Raw genomic sequence first — 24,559 nt, forward strand, 5'->3', positions numbered from 1 at the left:
ATGACCAATTTGAGCCCAGAACTTCTAAAGGCTTTTTATGTTGATATTGGGATACTGGTCTTCGAAAGAATTACCAAAAGTGTTCTGCAACTTTAAGGTGGTCCGATGTCCAAATGGCAGTTATAAAACACCCGAGGACAAGTCAAACCCCTCTGAACATGGTCCGGCTGTCCAGTTCCGATTTAAAAGCATCTCTAATTGATGTTAGTAAGTTAGTGGACTAGTAAAATGACAAGCTAAATGGTCCCCCTGGCTAATCACTTAAAAAATTCACGCTGAGCGAGTATTTGCCATAAAAGGCGCTCGATGAAGAAAATAAATTTGGACTAATTAATAGATTTCAGCATTGCTTTTGGACGGGCATTTCAAGTTCGTATTCTCCAGATTCCATTTTTGTTTTATGTGAAAGTTTCCTCAAAGTGAGAAAGGAAAAGATCGGCAGACTACATAACCTCAAATTAGTATCGAAGTTTGCTTGATTCGGGATTTGGTGAGAAATTTGCCTTGAACACCACCGCCTCCCAACCCCCCCCCAAAAAAAAAAAAAAAAAGATTAAAAAATTGAGACGGCTGTAATTAAAGTCTAACTAAGTTTCACAGATGCTATGTCAAATTCCTTTTACAGTTCACTCAATAAGAAATAACATTTCACAATCATGTTTAATACTATCTGATAGCTCTTTTTAATTATTTTCAACTCTCAACAAGCAGGTACAAAATACATTCTGGAATAACAAAAAATCAATTCAAACGGGTTATTGTTTTTTTGATATAAACATTTAAACAATTTTTAATATCCTTTACTTGTCTTATTAATTGTATCTTCTTTGTCATACCAAAGTTTTAATATGCTAACCATTTATACATGCATCACATTGTTCTCCCATCAAACACATTGATTTTGAATATTTTGGGCTGGTAGTCATAAAAATTAATGAAAGTCATAACACAATTGGTGATATTGAATATTGGCATGTTAACGACTTCCTTTAGTTTGTGTATGTACCTTTTGCTTTTGGCAATGCCATTTATTATCAATTTAAATTAACTTGCTTGAGCAGAGCATCAAATAATGAATACATTGCTCATCTTCAATAATTACTTCGACTGTCGATTATAAGTAGTTAAATTTTGGCAATGCCATTTATTATCAATTTAAATTAACTAGCTTGAGCAGAGCATCAAATAATGAATACATTGCTCATCTTCAATAGTTACTTCGACTGTTGATTATAAGTAGTTAAATTTTGATGAAACTTTTTGTTGCTATAAATTATAAATATTTTACATTTTTTTATTTCCTTGGAATATCTTGGAAAATTCCAACTTGTCTCTAGCCACCTAGCATGTGGGATGGTCTTGCGGTTAAGACATCTGGTTCAAATCCCATCTGATCTGAGTAGTAGCCTGTGGATTTTTTTCCTTTGAAAGCACTGAAAATATTGTGCTGCACACTTCACTGGTAAAACCAAACAATAATCTTGGAGTATGTTCTCAACTCAGAAATTTCAGCAATGTTTGGTCTAGCCTTGCTCAAGGCAGTCGCATTATTCCCTCCGAAAAGACGCCGCTGTAAACCCACCCGTATACCCTGTGCGTGGTGCGTGCGATCACACCGCATGACCCACCCGTATACACACTGTCACATCGTTCGACTACAAGTCATCCGCACTCGTACTACTAACCGCATGCGGAGGCCGTCAGGCCGACCTGACGGCCGACGCATGCGGATAGTGTACGGGGGCATCGTGTCGTGCGATGTTACGCACAGTGAATACAGGTGGGTTTTTATACAGCGGCGGCCTTTTTTCGGAGTGCATAATTCGACTGCTTTGAGCAAGGCTATGTTTGGGACATTATTAATTGACTTTCATTATTAATTGACTTTGCAATCACCTCATATGAATGACTGAATGTACACAAAACCTCTAGAGAAAACACAAGCTGTTTTGTTTATGTTTGCAACCTGCGTTGGTGAATGTTCAACACATAGGGTGATTAATGTGCCTACAGAAAAATATCAGTTAATCCTTCAAGCAATGTCGCTTTGAGAACAGTACTTCATAAATGTCAAACACTAGGTCTTCAGGCTGACACTTTGACGTATGGTTGCTCACTTACTATGTTGGATCAAGGCATGGATTCACAGTCCAAGATAGAATACGATATAGCTGAACACGGTTGGTTAAACATCAATTGCTCGTAAGACATCCTCCTCGACGAGCTAATGTGCCAAACACATTCACTTAATTACATCTCCACGCTCCGAGTTTACACTATGTATTCACCAATTGGGAGAACAACACGAAGATGAGTGTACATCTCAAGTCATGTACAAAATTGCAGATGATGAATTATTTCCGAGTGTGATGCGGAAATCAAACATTGACACTTCATATTATGGCTGGAGGAAGTCAGGGAATAGTTTCTATCTTGTAGATTATGTCATTGGCAATAAGCAGCTAGTTGTGCCTCCATCACATCCAGATCTTTTGTTATTTTCGCTAATTTCACTTCGTCCATCTCAAAACGTACAACATCAGCTTCCTGTAAACAACAATAACAACAGGTGTTTTGTATTATTGGTTATGTGGTTAATACACTAACCTTCTTTTTACAGACCTTAGGAAAGTTAACAATGTGGCTCTACTTCTTTGTGCACGTTTAGAAAAGATAAAACACTGGGGTCCAGTGGTTAAGACATCTGCTTTAGAATGCGGGGGGTCGTGGGTTCGAATCCCATCAAGATGCACCTATTCTTTAATATTCTTAAATGCTCTACTCCTTTTTGTTAATTTCCCTCTCGGATAGAGTCGCCAATAGACTGTGCTGCTTTCAACAACGAACTGCTGTCCCCCCGAGAGCCAATATTTTTTGCGATAGCGAACTCCCATGATAGCGGTGTCTTGCAACTTATTCTACTGCCGCGGAGTAGATTTCAGAATTCAGGTAACTATTAGTTCTGAAAGAAGCTGTCCTAGCCTTGCTTATGAAACTGCTACCTTTGGGGAGGTAGGAAACCAGCCGGACTACTACTTTTGGTTGGGTGGATCAAGGGGACCTATTGTTATTAACTTCACTACCCAGAGCGAGTTCTTAATTGGTCTCACAGATATTTGGACTAGCCTGCTTTAGTCATCGTCAGGAGACTGAGGAGTGCTGGAGGACTTTAGTTCCTGAACACGGCTTCTCAAGAATCGTGCACCATTAAGGTTTCAGTGCTAGATACAAATGAATAAATCTGAATGTATTCTAATTTAAAGCAATTGGACACTTTCGGTAAACAGTATTGTCCAAAGCCCACACTTCGTGTATCACAACTTCTATATAAAATAACAAATCTGTGAAAATTTAGACTCAATCGGTCATCGGAGTCGGGAGAAAATAACGGGAAAACCCACCCTTGTATCCGCGCGTTTCGCCGTGTCATGACATGTGTTTAAAATAAATCCGTAATTCTCGCTATCGAGAATTGATATTGTTTTACTGTTTTCTCAAAAAGTAAAGCATTTCATGGAATAATATTTCAAGAGAAGTCTTTCACCACTACCTTCTGTAAACCCTGTAAGTTATTTGTAAATCTGTGAACTTTTTTTTTTTTTCTGTACCAAAAGGGTCCAATGGCTTTAACCGACAGTAAAACTTACCTGATCTGAGTTCTGTTGAGCAATTTGTAATTCAACGATGGCGGTAGGGGTATTTATCTGCTCAATATGTTTAGCTTGACTCTTAATATCAATCCTCCAACTCATGCCCGTCAGTTTGTTTCCCCATGTGCACTGAAAGTAATCAAAAATGTTGTATCTTAACTAAAAATATTGCAAACATTGTTAATAGCCCAACAGATCAAAGCAGAGCCTTTCTGAAAGCAGACAAATCTCTCTTATTTTAGCCTTTGAGAAAGAGACTGCTAGGTTAGTAAGTGAGGCTGTTCATTTTTGTATTACCAGAGGTCATTTTGGATGGTAGGCAGATTACTCCTTATTCTCAAAAACAATAAAAACACCATTTTAAAATAGCCAACGAATTTTCTTTGATATCGAAGCGCATATCTTGGCAGCACATTTTTTAGCAGCTAGATATTCTAGATCAAGGCCCTAGAACATTATTCCTGTTCATCAGGCATACAACCCCGTGCTGCTTAAGACAGTGGACACTATTGGTAATTGTCAAAGACAAGTCTTCTCACTTGGTGTATCTTATGCATAAAATAACAAACTTGTGATAATTTGAGCCCGATTGGTTGTCGGAGTTGCGAGATAACTATGAAAGAAAAAAACACCCTGTCACACAAAGTTGTGTGCTTTCAGATGCTTGATTTCGAGACCTCAAATTCTAAATCTGAGGTCTCAAAATCAAATTCGTGAAAAATTACTTCTTTCTCAAAAACTACGTCACTTCAGAGGGAGCCATTTCTCACAATGTTTTATAATATCAACCTCTCCCCATTACGTTACCAAGTAAGGTTTTCCGCTGATAATTACTTTGAGTAATTACCAGTTGTGTCCACTGCCTTTAAATTAGCGCAACAGGGTTAATCCAACACAGTACTGTCTTAATAGCCCTCTCAGGTACCCATTTATAAACCTTGGTTTAGAAAAGCACTTTATGGTTAAATGTGTCTTGCTCAAGGACACAAGTGCCATGACTAGGATCAGACTAGGCCATCAGAACTTGAGTCCTATGCACTCAAGCACTCTGCCACGCTATATACTAAACTTGGGAAAGCTGATACATATGTTCTTGAAGCATTTTTAAAAACCACTTTGAAGTTACCTTGGCAACAATACTATTGTGAATTTTAGTTCTATTGCTCCTCCAGAATTTGCTGAAAGCAGTTGCTTGTGCCGAGTTGATTCCACCTTTCTTCTTGGTCTGTGATGTAAGGAATGCTTCAAGTTGATTCACATCCATATTGGCCGAGACTATATTCTGCAAAGAAAGACACAAACATGTTAGTTGATTTAAAAAGGTTTAGCTCCTCAGCAAAATCTATCATTTGTTTTGTGATTTGGTCACTGAAATGAAACCACTTCAGTAGTACACAATCAATATTACTTGAAGTGTTTGAACAGTACACTACTTTGAGATAGGTTACGACCTAGTCCAGTGAACTTCAAGTTACTGGACCCAACAACACTCAACCATTTAATGATCTGCTGCCAAGTTATCACTCCTTGTTTAAAGTCAACACATTTTGTTAAAATAAGATACTACATGTATTATTTTAATACAACTAGGAGTCACTAAATAATTAAGTAAAACCAACAATAAATTTAGTACACTACTGCATGCACACCAGAACAGGGGAATTGACTCTTTTTTATTCAGTTTATTTAAACTAAAATAAAAAAAATGGCATAGAAACAACTTACTTCTAGAAACTATAAGGCTCCCCCGTGAGCCTTATAGGGGTCTAATATTTTGGGCCTCCTTAACGCTATACGTTTTTTAAATCAGTGTTGATAGGTGAAAGTTTTACGACTGTTAGCCAGCAATAACTGAAGTTTCTTTTGACTTCTCATATGCAGGCTACTACATGTAGATCAACGAACTGCCGAGCCGCGGTCGAGTCGGACTAAACCATTCTGTGAGAGGGGTGTTACAAACCCGTGGGGCAGTGCGTGGGCGCTTTATGCGTGAACGGCGGGTATTATTGTAAACAAATGATCTACATGCAGTAGGCTTGTGCCCGATTTATAAAGCGTTGAAGTCGAAAAACGTGCGATGCGGCAGAAAAACAACAGTGAGTTCCGAGCAGAAAATTGCATTTTTTAACGATGTTTTTTAATTTCACTCAACAAAAAGGAAATGCAAGCATTATGAATGTATATCGAGTATGTGGGGAAAGTTTTGGTAGTGTAGTACATTAGAAACTTCAGTTATTGCTGGCTAACGGTCATAAAACTTTCACCTATCAACACTGATTTGAAAAACGCATAGCGTTAAGGAGGCCCAAAATATTAGACCCCTGTAAGGCTCACAGGGGAGCCTTATAGTTTCTAGAAGTAAGAAACAACTTAACAAGATTTATTGCGGTTGATGTCGGAAAAGTTTCTGTGTCACACCAGTACGCCAGCACTTGTTCATTCGATCCACAATAATGTAGTATCTATTTTACCTCAATAATAATGAGATATCCCTTTTAATTATTTATTATCTGGGTAAGAAAAACAATTAGTGAAAAAGTCAAGTGGTGGCAGGATACGGAAAGACCAGGCAGAAGTTATCCGTTGATGACAGCCGGTAGATTTCATTGTTGGGTCAATAGTTCATCCAGATCATGTTCCAGGGTTTGTTGTCAATCATTCATTTTTTAACTTTGTCAATCATAATATTATGACTGTCATGTCGGGATTAAAAAACGTAAACGAATAGCACGCGTAATGCAATGGCATTGGTTTTTGTACAGAAAATAAATAAACGCATAGTGCAATGGCATTGGTTTTTGTACGGTAAATTTTTACAATTTTTTTTAACCTTCATCAAACTCTTGATTTTAGCCAGCAATGCCAAGAAATCCTCTTCACTTGTATCGGCCATCAACTCCTCCTTCAGAAACTCATCACTTAATTCCTCCTGGCCGAGGTATTCACGTTTTGCTAGTCCGTTTAACAAACCCAAAACAGTGCGAGCCTCCTCCTCCTCGGTCGCCATCTTGAATATGTCAAAGGTTAAACGTTTAACGCCGGTTTAACCAGTGGCTTGACATGTGGGTGCTACAAATGAAATTGGCCTGCGTAAACAATACTTTGAAACGTTTAATTTACCAAAAAATTCAATCAAAATCAATATTTAATTCTATAAATAATTGTTTATTTAACTTGTTGTGTACTTTTATTTAATTTGTGTGTTTTTTGACATATTTTTAAGAGTTTCGTATATTTTATGAGAACGAAATAGTAAGGCAGTACGATTTGTTACACCCTCTCAAGCTGTAAACACAACTTCCATGCGAGCGATGAAAGTTGTGTTGCTCGCTCAACAAAACTTGCCAAGTGTCATAAAGTTGTATTTGTAGTCAATATTACATTATATTTTAGCTGAAGTGCAACCATGCAGTCAGCTGTAGCAAGTAAACGGATGGGGGCTGTCATACTGTCACTCGTAAAGAGCGGTGGGCGTAGTAATAAGGTGAGCCCAAATTTTGCAGTACTTCTTGTTCTCCTATTTCTAAAAGTTCAAACGACAATGACACACGTCTAACTTTTCTGTTCTTTCCATGTTTACAAAGGTTTTACAACCTATTTACATGTACAAGCAAGTTATTTCGTTATCCTGCTCAGTTAAAGGAAGTGGACACAATTGGTAATTACTCAAAATAATTATTAGCATAAAACCTTACTTGGTAACGAGTAATGAGGAGAGGTTGTTGGTAGTATAAAACATTGTGAGAAACGGCTCCCTCTGGTCTGAAGTGGAGTAGTTTTCGAGAAAGAAAATTTTCCACGAATTTGATTTTGAGACCTCAAGTTTAGAATTTGAGGTTCTGAAATCAAGCATCTGAAAGCACACAACTTCGTGTGACAAGGCCCCGGTGTTTTTTCTTTCATAGTTATCTCGCTACTCGGACGACCAATCAAGCTCAAATTTTTAGATATTAATAAAACAAATTTCAGTTCTATCTGTATATTGTTGAGCCGGCAAAAAAAATGTATAAAGACACATCACACCAGCTTTATGCATTGTGTGGATGGGATGGCTTAATTTTTGAAGTGCCTAGCGAGATTGTCTTTGAAGATATCTAATAAGTTGCTGGAAATCACACTACCGGGTAAGGCGTTCCAGTCCTTGATGGTGGTCGGAAAAAAACTGTTGCTGTAGATTTTGAATGAGTGACGAAGTTGATGAAATTGGAGATTGTGTTTTCTGGAGGGTCGAGTGGAATGTTGAGCAAAGTCTTGAAGAGGGATTTCAACTAAGTTATTGACGAGTTTGTAAAACATAGCTAGTCTTCTAGCTTTCCTTCTTATTTCTAGTGGTTTCCAGCTAAGTTCTTCTAGTATACTGGTGACTGTACCTGGCGTTCTAATGTAATTATTTGTGGTGAAGCGAGCTGCTGGAGACTGTGAGGGTGGAGACTGTGCCAGCCATCAAGTTGTCTGCCTGGTCGAGTTGTTGGACCCGTCGTGTTGTCAGACTGTCTGAACCCTCATGATCGGGAAACATCATGGCACAGACGACTTTTATAAAGCGATTGTCATCTCCTGTTAATAAAATTATAACAAAACAAGCAAAACATTTTCGAGTTAAGTGCTCGCCACCACCCAGTTATCACTTTATGTGTGACAACTGGGTGAAAAATCTTGGCATAAAAATGTAAGGCACTTAGGTGTGGGGCCAAGAAGCAGAGGGAATCCAGCGTTTTGGCACAATTTATGGGACTAGGTAAGAGGCAGCCCAGGTTGGACTCCTCTCTTGCATACATGTACAACGCGTACGAGTCCAGGGTATAATGGTCCTGTACCATTGTGAAAACATTGGTACACAAATTGAGGAAGCTGTAGCTTCACTCACATATTCCTTGTGTCCTGCTGATGGGTTCAGAGTTGTTCATTTTATCCTTGGATTCAACATTTTTGTTTTTTAATAAAATGGAAATTGTTGCCTCTGTTGTGACATCCTGGATTGACTTGCTTTTGAAGACTTGTGCGCATGTGGGTTCGTATCCCGGTCGTGACACTTGTGTCATTGAGCAAGATACTTTACTATAATTGCTTCTCTTCACCAAGGGGTATAAATGAGTACCTGCGAGGGTAGAGGTTGATATTGTGTATGAAAAAGCCACAAGCGCCTTACAGGCAGCTCAGGGCTGTATACTCCCCAGGTAGCTGAGAACATACAGGGATGTTATTGGCCCTATGACCAGGGGTGGATTTCACAAAGGTAGTCATAACTTAGGACTAGTCCTAGGCAATGCTAAGAGATAGGACCAGTCCTATGTTAGGATGAGTTACTGGTCCTAACTTAGGACCAGTCCTATCTCTTGTAGCATTGCTTAGGACTAGTCCTAAGTTAGGACTACCTTTGTGAAATCGACCCCTGGGCACTACTGTAAAGCGCATTGATACGGTTATTGTGAAATGCACTATATAAGAATTTGTTATTATTATTATTTCTTTTATTTAGTTCATTGAACTCTTGACTTCATTCCTTGACAGGTTTCATCACGTGTTCCATCGCTAAGACCTCAATGCCTTCAGAATCACCCGAACCGTTTGCCAACCTGGTCATCAGTTTCCTCCATCTCAAGGTGTGTGTGTAGTCAAGCAGACAATGGAGACAGGAGTAGAACTGAGGGTGGGAGGGGAGCTGAACGAAAGGGAGATGAGGAGGGGGCGATACCATTTTATGATATCGTTATTGCTGGTGGCGGTATGACAGGACGTGCTATGGCATGTGCACTGGGTGAGTTGTAGCTGAGGGTGACTTGAGTGTTTTTCACGAACACTACATTTCTAAATTATTTGCTTTATGATTTGATTTATGTACTTGTTTTTAGAAAATGATCAGAACAAATTTAATAAAACGCTAAGTCATGTAAGTGTAGTGTAATATCTTGGGTCAAGGGTACAGATTAATATTTGTTGTTCACCTTCAAACCTGTGGGCTTTGTATTCTCAGTAATTCTGTAGCCATACAGATAAAAATCCACAGGCGTACTACTTGTATGACATTTAAACCCATAACCCCTACATTGTCATTCTAGAACAATGTATCTTGACTAGACTACTGTGCCTGGTCAAAAGCAACTAATTCAAATTCTGTAATTATCCTGTAATAGTTTGGACCATATCTGAATATTCAGATTCCTTAAAGGTAGATTGGTAACTCTAAGAATAAATGTTCTTTTGAAAACTATTCTGAAAAGTAATGACCATAAAAATGTACTTGGTGGTATAAGCTCTGCAGATGTTGATTGCATCTATTTTGAGAAGGATTCCCTTCAAAGTACGCTTTCACCTTGCTTAATTTGCATGAAGATGTTTATGTAAAAATAATGATATTATTTTTTGCTGTTTTCAAGTAGACACTTTTTAGCTAAAACTTTCATATGTGACTTTTATTGTATCTTTCTTTTTGCCTAAAATTAGCATTATCAGGGATGAGATTGTTCAGACTTTTGGCTCAATTCAGACTTTATGTTGGCCTGGTGAAGAAAATCAGACAATATTTCACTGTGTAGTGTTGTACAGTAGTAAGTATGTCGTAGTTATTATGTATTGAATATAATAAAGTAACCCAAGCGTGTCAGTGGCTGGGGCCAGCCACGAGGCAGTCTTGAGTCAGCTGCTAACCTTGTAAGATGTTCGTCCTCTACACTTTTGTCCAGCCGAGACTAGCAATTGTGCTATACTACAACTGTTTCCAAAAGCTCCTTGGAATCTATAACCCCAGGGGTTACCAAATGGTAGAAATGGCATCATTTCAGTATGCCTTTAAATTTGTATCCAAGTTTCAGACTTTTTTGTTAGTAATGACTCTCACCCCTGCATTATGTTGAAGAAAAAAAAACAGTGTGTGATCTGAAGATTCTACCCTACAATGATGAAATAGATCTATCTACCCTTGAAGCAGAACTTGCCAAATTATTGTAGCAAACCTTATCTGCTATAAATAAACATAACCTAGCGTGCTTGATCGAACACTTGATGTGTTTTCCATTCTGGTTAAAATGTTTGAGGTGGTTTGTCCTTCATGCAACCACCTGAGCACAAATGGAGAGTCACTCACTGTAACCCCAGGTTGTTAAACCACACACAAAAAGGATACAGTGGTTGGTTTTCAGAAACAAAACAAACAGTCGGGTCGAGGGGTCAGGTTGGCAGTAGTAGTTGCTTACCTTGCCTTCCACCTCTAGGGCCGAGGTTCAAATCCCACCAGGACACTATGTGGATTAGGTTTGCAGTCCCTTCCTCATGGCATGAGGTTTCCCAGGAACAACTCTTGTTGGTTGGTTTACAGAAGATACCAAACAAGCAGTCGGGTCGAGCGGTAAGGTCGGCAGAGTATTTTCTTTCATTGACTTCCATCACAGAGACCAGGGTTGAAGTCACACAAGGACACTATGTGGATTGGGTTTTCGGTCCCTACCTCATTGCATTAGGTTTCCCAGTAATAATTCTTGTGGGTTGGTTTTCAGAAGAGATTGAACAAACCGTCGGGTGGGGCAGTCAGCTTGGTGCTGTACAGTCTCTTTCCTTGCCTTTGACCTCTAAGACCAAGGTTCGCATCCCTCCAGGGGCACTAAGTGGATTTGGTTTCAGTCCCTACCTCATTGCGTGAGGTATCCCAGAAATAATTCTTGTGGGTTGGTTTACAGAAGAGACCAAATAAACAGTCGGGTCTAGCGGTCAGGTTGGCGTAGTAGTTTCTTTCCTTGACTTTCACCTCTAGGGCCGAGGTTCAAATCACACAAGGGGCACTATGAGGATTGAGTTTTCAGTCCAGGCTGATTGCCCGAGTTTTTAGTGCTAATAGAATAAGTGGATTTCAGGCATTGCATGGTGAGGTATCAGTGTATTGGTTTGCGGTAACATAAGTATCTACTTGCTGGGTCAATTATATTCTTTTGAGCACTTGTCTTGCTATATATTCTACTTATTAGTTCTGAAAAGTACTGTCCTGCTTAACTATTAAATGGGCCCAAATTTCATCAAGCCTATAAGCACAAAAATGTGCTAAGCACAGGCAAAAATTGCTGAGTAAAAACTGGGTACCAACTATAATTCAATAATGTTTACACATTGTTGAATCTGGTTCTCCACTTAAATTTTGCTTAGCAAAGAAATTAGTCAAGCAGAATTTTTGCCTAAACTATGAAATTGGGCCCTGGGCAAAAGGTAAGAAATTGGCAGGGATTACTCCTTTCACGCAGTGGATCGAGAGGACTTCTCGTTATTAACTTCAGTTCCGGTGAGTGAGTTCTTAATTGGTTATACCCCAAGTTCCACCACGGGGAGGACACCTGCGGCCAAACCACCATCCAGTGGCCGTAGCAGGAAACAGTGCCACCAACCGACTGGTGGTGCCTCGTTCTGAGGATGACTAGTGAAACTAGTTCATTTGCTAAGGTCTCATAATTGGTCTCACTGATATTTTGTATTTGTCTTACAGGTCTAGAGGCAGATCTTGATCATTATAAGATCTTAATGATAGAAGGAAGCAATCCACTCCAGCCATTACCAGATGATCTTCCTGATGAGTACAGCAATAGAGTGTGTGCTCTCAACCATGGCTCCATTGACTTACTCACAAGTAAGATTATTATGATATTTCTGCCACTTTGCAGCAAAATCAGACAGTTTTCAGATAACACAGGGATGTGTTTTCGCACCCGTAACCAATAACTGTTTTGGTCAATGGTTAATGATCAACCAATTAGCAAGTTCAACTGAAACAGTTAACTGCGAAAACGCACTCCTGAAAGACAACCAAAACATCCTGCCATAATAATAGCGTGATTTGATGTCTTTAACATTAGATTAATGCTGTAAGATGCATTTATTATGGGTACATAGGTGTTTGAAAGCTCTTCTTTTCATCTATTTGATGAGCAAATAAACCCAGTTTGGAGTTGAGGCCTGGTTAAGGCATGAAGCATGAAATTGATTTGGGGTTGAACAAAGACAAATTGACAATGAGGGGGTTTGAACCTACAACTCTGGGTTAACGTGCCAGCTGCGCTATCAAGCCCTATGTTGGTCTTCCTATTTTGTCAATATCTTTGGTCGGGGGTGCCAGTCAGAAGCCATACAACCATCATCTGCCGTGTAGCCAGGGATCACACCCATTGTTTTTTTTTCCTAAAACTAAGTCTTGGAGAACATTTTTAAAAGACCTTTAAAATGTCAATAATTATAATGAGTAATATTGCCTAGATGTTAAGTCCAGTGTTCCACTTTGATTACTGCAGGTATCGGGGCATGGACCCATATGGTGAATCACCGAGTCCAACCGATACGTAGCATGCAGGTATTGGACGCTTGCTCAGACTCCTCAATCTCATTCAGGAATCAGGAAGAGACGTCTCAAGAACTCGCTTACATCGTTGAGAATGATGTGACTGTAGATGCACTGAGTAGACAACTAGAGAAACTTGTGAATAGAGTCAAGATCCAGTATAACTGCACAGTCCAAGATATTAAGGTACTTATTTACTTGTTACACATCCACCAATAGCGCAGTGTAGCCAAGCAGTCTCGAGGTCACCGGACCAAAGCTCAGAGCCAAGTTTCATAGAGCTGCTTAGCGGCCGATTTTGTGCTTACTGCATGATTTCTATTTTAGAGAGCTGCTAACCATCAGCAAACGAAAGGGCATGCTAACCTTCCAGTGCTTATTGCACAAAAATTAATGACCTAACAATACAAATCCATGGGAACGCGCACGATGGCCGCCTAATTTTCTTACTAACCTTTGAAACACGCTTGCACTTTAGAAACATTTTCTACAGTAAGCTCAACAATTTGCTTACCGTTAAGCAGTTCTATGAAATTAGGCCCTGGTGTTGTCAGCAGCAGAGTGTTGGTTTGAATCCTGCGACTTGCTCAATGACACAAGTGTCATGACTGGGATTCTAACCTATAACTTAACCACCAGAGCTTGGATTTAATGCTCTTAGAAGCCTTTTTCACACTACTCGTTTTCCCCGGGGTTGCCTTTGTTACACTATTTGCCCTGGGCAAATGAGCATACCCCGAGGAGTAGCCACCCTGCTTTGGGTCTCAAAGGGGTAAGCGGTAAAACCCTGGGGTATTCACCAGTGCAATCGGAGCGCCGACGAATAGGGACACAGTGTGAAAGTGGGTTGGGGTAACTCGGGGGGTTAAACAAAGCCTTTGTGCCTCCCCAGTGCTGGTTTCACTGGGATAAAAGATACAGTGTAAATAGGGACACAGTGTGAAAGTGGGTTGGGGTAACTCGGGGGGTTAAACAAAGCCTTTGTGCCTCCCCAGTGCTGGTTTCACTGGGATAAAAGATACAGTGTAAATAGGGACACAGTGTGAAAGTGGGTTGGGGTAACTCGGGGGGTTAAACAAAGCCTTTGTGCCTCCCCAGTGCTGGTTTCACTGGGATAAAAGATACAGTGTAAATAGGGACACAGTGTGAAAGTGGGTTGGGGTAACTCGGGGGGTTAAACAAAGCCTTTGTGCCTCCCCAGTGCTGGTTTCACTGGGATAAAAGATACAGTGTAAATAGGGACACAGTGTGAAAGTGGGTTGGGGTAACTCGGGGGGGTTAAACAAAGCCTTTGTGCCTCCCCAGTGCTGGTTTCACTGGGATAAAAGATACAGTGTAAATAGGGACACAGTGTGAAAGTGGGTTGGGGTAACTTGGGGGGTTAAACAAAGCCTTTGTGCCTCCCCAGTGCTGGTTTCACTGGGATAAAAGATACAGTGTAAAAAGAACTTAAACCACTCCGCCATGACACCATCCCGGTGCTTCTATGTAACATATTTATATTGTCACAATGTTCATCAAAAATTCAGATTTTTCTTTTGCATTTTTCTTCCAAATTGTGTACAAAATTTCCATGGAAAAGGATAATTTTTCCTCTGTGAATTTAACTGTAGTCATAGTTGTGTTTCCACTAAGTGCATTAAAACCTTAGTACTCTGCACTGTTTTTTTTTTTCAGACCGCTAATTATTGAAGGAAATTGCTCTGTGCAATTTCCATCATGAAGCTTTTTTTTTTCTTTCTTCTTTCCAAATTACATCAAAAGGGTCATGTGCCCTCTGCGAGTTTCACTGCAGCCACAGTTGTGTCTCCTCTGTATTCAATAATAAGTGTATTGAGTCCTAAGTACTTTGCCCTGTTTTTCAGACTGCTAATTATTGAAGTAAATTGCTTGGTGTAATTTCAATCATGAAACATTAATGATAATTGTCGGCTAAATTAATAATTAATGGAATGCGGGCTGGAGGGATTTTTAATCTCATTGACGTCTGCCCTTTACTTATAATGAATTGATTACATTGATACGTGTACATTGAATGGGGGAACATAATACACATAATGTATGTTACATGTATGTACGGTTAGCGTTCTGAGACGAGCGTACAGCCATGTTTATGTCATGTTTACTGCATGTTGGTCTTAACTTTTACGTACAAGGATAATTTCATTTAATGGGCACAAATGTCTGACATGGGAGGGGAACAAAGGATAGTAATAACAAAATGAAGGCTGTCATTATGTAATTTTTTCTGAATAAATTCAAAAGTGAAATATCTGAGTGTTTTAGAGACTGGATCAGATAAATGTGAAAGATTAAAACGTTTTCTGTATGTTTTCTGTATGTTCTGAGGAAAGACACTTTGGTATCATTTGTTAGAAGTTATACAGAAATAAATGTATTTTGATGTCCAGATACCAATTCTACAGACCCTTAGGGATAGTTCTCTAAGGTGAACTTCTGATTGACTGGTACTGTTTAGTATTTTGGTTGTCATGGCGACTTGCTATGGGAACGAGCCCAGAATGCTGCAGGATAATATTTCTGCCTAACCAACCAGCACTTTATGGATTAACGGACAATGGTGGACTATGAGCCTATCACAGTTTGATTACTTAGCAATATAAATGAGATAGTTGATGAAGCGAGACTTGCTTTACATCTCTAAGGCGTTGCGGGCGTGTTGCTTTTTAGTATTGTTTGATTTTTTTGTTTGGTTTGGGGGTTGTTTTTGGTTTTTGGTTTTTGGACTAGTCCTAATTTAGGACTAATCCTAAGAGATATTAAAAACGTACAGCAAGTCCTAAGTTAGGATGAGTAACTTGTCCTAAATCAAGATATAACTACCGTAGTACTAACTCTTTGTGAAATCCATCCCAGCTAACCTGTCTCTCTAACAACTATAGTCAAATAAATTTGAAGCACCCCATCTTCCCCTTTTGGTGCACCTCTTTTCAGGCTGAATGAGTTGAAGAGAATATATTTACAAACATTCAACATTGCAAAAAACATTGTCTCTTGAAAAATCAAACAAACTGAAATTGTGGTCATCATGTTTGCTTCATTCTATAATGACTTCATCTGTCATCACTGAACATTGATTAAGGATGTTTTTCTTATTTTTAGGTGCCCAGTCAGAATGTGCCTGAGCAAGAGAGCTGGGTTCAGATTAAATTAGCAAACGGCAAAAGCATTAAGACAAGACTCCTTATCGGTGAGATTTTGATGTTAAAGACACTGAACACTATTGGTAATTTTCAACGACCAGTCTTCTCACTAGGTGTATCTCAACATTGCATAAAATAACAAACCTGTGAAAATTTGAGCTCCATTGGTCGTCGAAGTTGCGAGATAACTATGAAAGAAATACACCCTTATCACACTACTAAGTTGTTTGCTTACAGATGCTCGATTTCGAGATTTTGAGGTCTGGAAATCAAATTCGTGGAAAATAACATTCTCACAATGTTTTATACGATCAACCTCTCCCGATTACTCGTCACCAAGTAAGGTTTTATGCTAATAAGTATTTTGAGTAATTACCAATAGTGTCCACTGCCTTTAAACTTGTCAGGCATAATATTATTGTTTTTATTAAGGAAGACCAACAGTCTAACTGCCCTATGTACATACCTCAGGTTATACGAGACAATAAAGACACAAATCATTTAATACACATCATGTGTTAGGGTAAAAATAAATTTAAAACTGCAGTTGAATGAATGCTACTGGAGTTATATGGACTTGAAAAATGGCTCATTAAATATTGCCTTTTCATTATTTGTCAATTTGTTGTTTTCAGGTGCGGACGGTCCAAACTCCTTAATAAGAACACTGAGTGATGTTCCAATGATACAATGGCAGTATGACCAATCAGCAGTGGTAGCTACCCTCCGTCTATCAGAGGTAGGCATTCATGAGCCTTACACCAGTGAATTTAACACACTAGTGACCATGAGTCGGAGGATTAAACAGGGTATACCAGCTGCTACGTTATTTTGCTTTTTTTTCTACAATCACACTCACCTCATCAACTTCATTTTAAGTAATTGCGAAACGTCTGAACATGTGCGCCCACTTTATCACACAGTGACCTTGGTCAGTGATGGAACTGGAAAGTGCAATCCAATAAGATAAATGTGTTGCTATAGCAACATATCTACTGTAATTCCACCAAATTAAAACCCGATTATATTACTCTTGTTTTTATGTTTTGTTTTGTATTTATTTTTTTCAGTCGACAGACAATGTTGTAGCTTGGCAGAGGTTTTTACCAACTGGACCTATAGCTATGTTACCTGTAAGTGACATTATTTTTATGATGGTATATTTCTGGTAATGAAACCAAGGATGCCTCATTAGTGAGTTTAATCACTGTAGCTTGCAACCCTGAGGAAACCTTTAAGCAAGGGGGCTTGCTATGTGAACCATAAACATTAGCTTAAGCCCTACTCTTTCATGAAAAGTGCTCTGTGTTCCTATATGTAAACTTCCAATCCTAGTACACAGAACAAAGGACAAAGCAATTATGGTAATGATAATAATAATATTTTTTGGGTTGAATAAAGAATTGACTAGAGTGGGATTCGAACCAACGACCTAGTCAATTCTTTGTTCAACCCCCAAAATCATTTCAAACTTACCCAGTCAGTTTCCCTTGTGGTTTATATTGATAATAATAATAGTTAGTTTGTATATAGCCCTTTTCACACCCAAAGGACGTCTCAAAGCGCCACCTACTACTTTACCCGGGTCACTGGGCCATTTAATTTGTACCGTAAACCATCTCACCTCCCTGGGGAATATACAGCCTCGTGCAACAAATGCGCTACACGGCTAAATAAATCACGAGAACCATCACTGCCCTCACAGGTACCCATTTACCTCTGGGTGGAGAGAAGCAATTATAGTTGAGTGTCTTGCTCAGGGACACAAGTGTCACGACCGGGATTCGAACCCACACTAGACTCAACAGAAACACCAGAGCTTGAGTTCGGTGCTCTTATCCGCTCGGCCATGACACCTCATGGTAAAGCATCTTGCCCACACTCTGCTGATCAGGCACACCAGAGCACTTGGTCGCTCGGCCGCAACATGCCACTTGAGGATTTGACTTGGTATTATAGACACGATATTCCTCCTAGTTTAATCTGATTTCAACTTTGAGGAGTAACAGTTAATGTTAGGACAAGGGGCTTGCCCTGGTGTTTCTGTCTTGGTTGGCTTTGTTAAGTTTGCGCCACAGCACTTTGTACGTGGTGCTACATGTATGTTTACAATGGGTCTGAATACTTTTAAAAAGAGATAATGAGTGCTTTGGGACACTTGTTACATAATGACTGAGTATTTTTATGATATCATTCTGTAAAATGGATGTGTATTTGTTTGTACTTGTTTTATGCCTCTGAAGAAGGTCCGGTGCTGATCGAAAGCTAAGGCCATCTACCCTATTCATTATTATAAATATTAACATATATATTGTGCAAATATTAATATATATTATGCAAATATCTTCTCACAGCTGACCAATGAGTTAAGTTCCCTAGTGTGGTCAACCAATCACAGTGAGGCAGAATCTTTGATACTCATGAACGAGGAACAGTTTGTGGATGAAGTCAACAACGCTTTTGTAAGTAAATTGTTTTTGAGTTTATTTAAACTTTGTTTATCTTTGGCTTACTTTGTCCCGGATATACTTGGATGCCATTGTGTGAGTCTTGTGGTCCATCTTTTGTCTCATTTCTCCTGTCTGTCTTTGAGTGTCATTCTGTTGGGTGTCGTTGTCCAAATGTTGTCTTGCCTTCCCCTGTTAGTACCTGGATATCATTCTGTGAGGCTCTAGCCTACTCTGTTGTCTCTTAGTCCATCTGTTGTCTTGCCTTCCCCTGTTAGTACCTGTATATCATTCTGTGAGGATCTAGCTCTCTCTGTTGTCTCTTAGTCCATCTGTTGTCTTGCCTTCCCCTGTTAGTACCTGGATATCATTCTGTGAGGCTCTAGCTCCCTCTGTTGTCTCTTAGTCCATCTGTTGTCTTGCCTTCCCCTGTTAGTACCTGGATATCATTCTGTGAGGCTCTAGCTCCCTCTGTTGTCTCTTAGTCCATCTGTTGTCTTGCCTTCCCTTGTTAGTACCTGGATATCATTCTGTGAGGCTCTAGCTCCCTCTGTTGTCTCTTAGTCCATCTGTTGTCTTGCCTTCCCCTGTTAGTACCTGGATATCATTCTGTGAGGCTCTAGCTCCCTCTGTTGTCTCTTAGTCCATCTGTTGTCTTGCCTTCCCTTGTTAGTACCTGGATATCATTCTGTGAGGCTCTAGCTCCCTCTGTTGTCTCTTAGTCCATCTGTTGTCTTGCCTTCCCCTGTTAGTACCTGTATATCATTCTGTGAGGCTCTAGCTCCCTCTGTTGTCTCTTAGTCCATCTGTTGTCTTGCCTTCCCCTGTTAGTACCTGGATATCATTCTGTGAGGCTCTAGCTCCCTCTGTTGTCTCTTAGTCCATCTGTTGTCTTGCCTTCCCTTGTTAGTACCTGGATATCATTCTGTGAGGCTCTAGCTCCCTCGTGTCTCTTAGTCCATCTGTTGTCTTGCCTTCCCCTGTTAGTACCTGGATATCATTCTGTGAGGATCTAGCTCCCTCGTGTCTCTTAGTCCATCTGTTGTCTTGCCTTCCCCTGTTAGTACCTGGATATCATTCTGTGAGGCTCTAGCTCCCTCTGTTGTCTCTTAGTCCATCTGTTGTCTTGCCTTCCCCTGTTAGTACCTGGATATCATTCTGTGAGGCTCTAGCTCCCTCTGTTGTCTCTTAGTCCATCTGTTGTCTTACCCTCTCCTGTTTGTACTTTGGTATCATTCTGTGAGGCTCTAGCTCCCTCTGTTGTCTCTTAGTCCATCTGTTGTCTTGCCTTCCCCTGTTAGTACCTGGATATCATTCTGTGAGGCTCTAGCTCCCTCTGTTGTCTCTTAGTCCATCTGTTGTCTTGCCTTCCCCTGTTAGTACCTGGATATCATTCTGTGAGGCTCTAGCTCCCTCTGTTGTCTCTTAGTCCATCTGTTGTCTTGCCTTCCCCTGTTAGTACCTGGATATCATTCTGTGAGGCTCTAGCTCCCTCTGTTGTCTCTTAGTCCATCTGTTGTCTTGCCTTCCCTTGTTAGTACCTGGATATCATTCTGTGAGGCTCTAGCTCCCTCTGTTGTCTCTTAGTCCATCTGTTGTCTTGCCTTCCCCTGTTAGTACCTGTATATCATTCTGTGAGGCTCTAGCTCCCTCTGTTGTCTCTTAGTCCATCTGTTGTCTTGCCTTCCCCTGTTAGTACCTGGATATCATTCTGTGAGGCTCTAGCTCCCTCTGTTGTCTCTTAGTCCATCTGTTGTCTTGCCTTCCCTTGTTAGTACCTGGATATCATTCTGTGAGGCTCTAGCTCCCTCGTGTCTCTTAGTCCATCTGTTGTCTTGCCTTCCCCTGTTAGTACCTGGATATCATTCTGTGAGGATCTAGCTCTCTCTGTTGTCTCTTAGTCCATCTGTTGTCTTGCCTTCCCCTGTTAGTACCTGGATATCATTCTGTGAGGCTCTAGCTCCCTCTGTTGTCTCTTAGTCCATCTGTTGTCTTACCCTCTCCTGTTTGTACTTTGGTATCATTCTGTGAGGCTCTAGCTCCCTCTGTTGTCTCTTAGTCCATCTGTTGTCTTGCCTTCCCCTGTTAGTACCTGGATATCATTCTGTGAGGCTCTAGCTCCCTCTGTTGTCTCTTAGTCCATCTGTTGTCTTGCCTTCCCCTGTTAGTACTTGGATATCATTCTGTGAGGCTCTAGCTCCCTCTGTTGTCTCTTAGTCCATCTGTTGTCTTGCCTTCCCCTGTTAGTACCTGGATATCATTCTGTGAGGCTCTAGCTCCCTCTGTTGTCTCTTAGTCCATCTGTTGTCTTGCCTTCCCTTGTTAGTACCTGGATATCATTCTGTGAGGCTCTAGCTCCCTCGTGTCTCTTAGTCCATCTGTTGTCTTGCCTTCCCCTGTTAGTACCTGGATATCATTCTGTGAGGCTCTAGCTCCCTCTGTTGTCTCTTAGTCCATCTGTTGTCTTGCCCTCTCCTGTTTGTACCTGGATATCATTCTGTGAGGCTCTAGCTCCCTCTGTTGTCTCTTAGTCCATCTGTTGTCTTGCCCTCTCCTGTTTGTACTTGGGTATCATTCTGTCAGTGTCATGGTCCATCTGTTTTTGTCTCTCAATCCATCTGTTGTCTTGTTTTTAATCCTGTCTGTAGTTGGTTGTCATTCTGTGGGTCTCTTGATTCATCTGTAGACTTGCCCTCTCCTGTTTGTACCTGAAAATAAACTGATTTCAGTAGTTAAATTCATTTCATTTCATTTCACCAGTGGGATGACAGTATGAAAATTGAAGCTGCTACAACTGCTGGTCAGCTTTTCAACAGTGTCTTATCAGTGGTCAAGCCCTCTGGGTCAGCGGTCAGACAGTTGCCCCCTAGTGTAGCCAGCATCTCATCAGGCAGTAGGGCCAAGTTCCCTCTATCTCTTGGTCATGCTTCCCACTACGTCAAGCCACGTGTTGCTCTTATTGGGTAAGTTGTTAAAGGGACATGTTGCTTTGGATTGGGCGAGTTGGTCTATGAGCAGCGTTTGAAAACCGTTTGTTATAACCGTTTGTTAATACGTTTGTTTTAAAGTGCATGATTATGGTTTGAAAGATGTTTTATTAGTAGAATATAATGTTCCAAACAAAAATGCCTCGAAATTGCACGGTTTTCCTTTTACTTTGCGAACTAACATGGTAAGGCATTTTGTGGAGTCAAAAATTTGACTCCATAAAATGGCGTGCTGTGTTAGTTCACGATGTATGAGGAAAACCGTGCAATTTCGATGCAATTTTGTGTGAATTATTATATTAAACACATATCTTTCCAACCAGATGCCTGGAACTGGTTGTCTGTAAATTGTCTTGTGTGACAAAGCCCTGAGCCAACAATAAAGTTACAATTTTGTTTTCATATTTATTCCTCCTTCTCGTTCTCTAGTGATGCGGCTCATCGTGTTCATCCCATGGCTGGTCAAGGAGTCAACCTTGGCTTTGGGGATGTAGCTTGTCTCAGAGACACACTGGTAACTGCTGCTTCTATGGGCAAAGATTTGGGTAAGGGCAAACTTGATACTTTAAACTCTAAACTCTTCAATGTCCTTATTCGACGGTGATTTTCACAAATAGTCCTCCCATACCCATATGCGTGTTGGTGCACTAGAAGCCCTTCAATGAGTTTAGGCATGTGCTAGTTTACTTGAAGGTAATCTAGTAAAGGCAATCAATTTTGGGGGAATGGTTGGCTTGTGCATTAAGTGCTCGCCTCTCACCAAGGTGACCCTGGTTTGATTCCCGGCCAGGGCTATATGTGAGTTGAGTTGTGCGTTGGTTCTCTGCTGTGCCTCAAGGGTTTGCCTGACCGCCTGGTTTCCTCCCTACGGGTAAAATCAAACACTTTTGATCTCTGCTGTGCTTCCTTGTCATAATTGGTTGATGTGGCTGGCTGGCAAAGGCACCCTTGCATGCCTGCCTCTTTAGTGGCGTCCTTGGCAATTCAGCTCTTAGCTGCGAGTAAGGATGATTAGCCTCTCAAATTATTGTTATAAGGTACAACTGTTGAGCGTCACATGCAGTTGGACCCTTCACGAGCAGAGCCTGAGGACATAACATAAATTTAAAATTGAAGCCTACCAGCAGAAATGTTTTACAATTTTTCCTCATTACTACGCTGTTTAATAAAATGGCCACATATTAATGGGAACAACAGAGTAGTGACTCAGTCTCAAATGGTTGTGGCCATGCAATAAGGGACATCACCGTCGACTCAGTTCTTTAGCGCTTAGCCACGACCCTGCAGGGTGGTGACAATAAATGTCTCAGTCTTTTATCCCACGACCAAGATCTTGCTGGTTTAGAGCAGCCATTAAAGACCTAAACGCCTTCTCTTTTATTTCCTTATTCAAAACCACAGTAGATGATTTTGAATGGTCAGACAGTAGGAGAGTTATAGCTACATGTCCATGTGTTTCGCATAAAACATCGGTTATTAGACATAGACACAAAGCTGATTACATCTGAGAGTAAGCCACGCTCTATTGGTGGTCAACAGGTTTACATGAAATCGCCGCGTCGCCTAAAATGCACACTTCACTGAATAACTCACAGTGACAATGGCCACAAAATTGGAGCATTCAAGATTATTCTAATGATGACGTCAGGTGAATTGGGTCAACCAATTGTCCGTGGTATTGTCCGTGGCATTACACAAGTTGCCAGTGTTACTTTTTGAATAACCCATTATTGTCGATCCTTCTTAATCACAGGATGTCAATCTCACCTCCTAGAGTATGAGACTAGCAGACAGAGAAATATCATCCCGGTAGTAGCGGCCATTGATAGCCTGAAACGCCTTTACTCAACAGACAATCCTGCAGTAGTGATAGCAAGAAGTCTGGGACTACAGGCTACCAATGCTTTGGAACCTTTAAAGCAGCAGATTATTTCACTGGCCACTGGAAGATGACTTAAGGTTGAATGTCAAAGAGTGTAAACTATAGACGCATTTGCGGACTTTATAGTCTTGACATTTAATTTGGACTGGCATGAGATGACAGCCATGAGATGTATGACTCTGTTTGGAGTGAACAACAGAGGGCAGTGTAACCTAGTTACTGCTATATGACTTCACTCTCATCATGATCAAAATATGGTTACGGTTAAAGCTGGCTCAAATGATGACTGAGTGACCAATCACTCAAGCAGTATCCATGCTGGTGAGGCAATCTTTGGTGATATTGGAATACTGAAAAAAATACTGGTCGACAAATGATGAGTGGGTGACCGGTCACTCAATATCCATGCTAATAATATGAATAATAACCATCAATTTTCATTTAGCGCTTTATCACAGCCTGAAGGGCTTATCAAAATGCTTCTGACATTATAACCCCTAGTCACTGGGCCTGGGTTTAATTCCTTAAACCATCTCAGCTCCCTAGGGATTATACAGCTACAGCTGCATGGTGCTGCGAGTTACAGCGCTCCGCGCTAATCATTCCCAAATCATTATTTCTATGACCGATTTAGTGGCTTAATTGACAACCTATTGGCCTGTTACTTAATGTCTGTGTAAGTGGCGCCTTCCTAAGTGGACTTCATGTATATCATTAGTCATGTGACCATCAAGGCCTAATTTTATGGCTCTTCCTTACTGCAGAATTATTTAAGCCCATCAAAATACATGACTTACACTCTCTGATAAAAAATGATTTTCAGTTGGTAACACAATTTGTATAGTGTAAAATATTTCTGTTATGCAATGCTTTTGTATGGCCCTTCGCAAGATTTTGTTAACTTGGATCTTGATAACTGTACAACTATATAACTTTCACTCTGTGTTTTCAGAGGTCAGAATAAAATTCCAATAAATATATATCGTGGCTTGTTTTTGTGAGTAATTATTTTAACCCTGTAATAGATAGAGGGGCAGGGACATTGATTGGGCCGGGGGCACTCGATGGGGCAGGGGTATCGATTGGGGGCACTTGAGGGGGCAGGACATCAATAAG

General features: G+C 40.4%; 2 protein-coding genes across 2 annotated transcripts; one reads left to right on the forward strand and one right to left on the reverse strand.

The window, feature by feature from the left end:
• Positions 1 to 1,727: 1,727 nt before the first annotated feature.
• On the reverse strand, positions 1,728 to 6,657 carry LOC117298915 (COMM domain-containing protein 1-like). The gene is made up of 4 exons (XM_033782297.1): positions 6,481 to 6,657; positions 4,777 to 4,932; positions 3,648 to 3,779; positions 1,728 to 2,547 (listed from the first exon to the last, which is right to left on the reverse strand). The coding sequence occupies exons 1-4, from the start codon at positions 6,655 to 6,657 to the stop codon at positions 2,446 to 2,448; spliced, it is 567 nt and encodes a 188-aa protein (XP_033638188.1). The 3' UTR covers positions 1,728 to 2,445.
• Positions 6,658 to 6,933: 276 nt separating this feature from the next.
• Positions 6,934 to 24,409, forward strand: LOC117300529 (ubiquinone biosynthesis monooxygenase COQ6, mitochondrial-like). Its single transcript, XM_033784222.1, has 11 exons — positions 6,934 to 7,134; positions 9,162 to 9,408; positions 12,118 to 12,258; positions 12,917 to 13,149; positions 16,087 to 16,174; positions 16,763 to 16,866; positions 17,198 to 17,260; positions 18,482 to 18,589; positions 21,335 to 21,537; positions 21,991 to 22,106; positions 23,315 to 24,409. Exons 1-11 carry the CDS (start codon positions 7,057 to 7,059, stop codon positions 23,512 to 23,514), a joined length of 1,581 nt encoding a protein of 526 aa, XP_033640113.1. The 5' UTR covers positions 6,934 to 7,056; the 3' UTR covers positions 23,515 to 24,409.
• The last annotated feature ends 150 nt before the right edge of the window (positions 24,410 to 24,559 follow it).

The sequence above is a fragment of the Asterias rubens genome, chromosome 1 (assembly GCF_902459465.1).
Source record: "Asterias rubens chromosome 1, eAstRub1.3, whole genome shotgun sequence".
Taxonomy (NCBI): Eukaryota; Metazoa; Echinodermata; class Asteroidea; order Forcipulatida; family Asteriidae; genus Asterias; species Asterias rubens.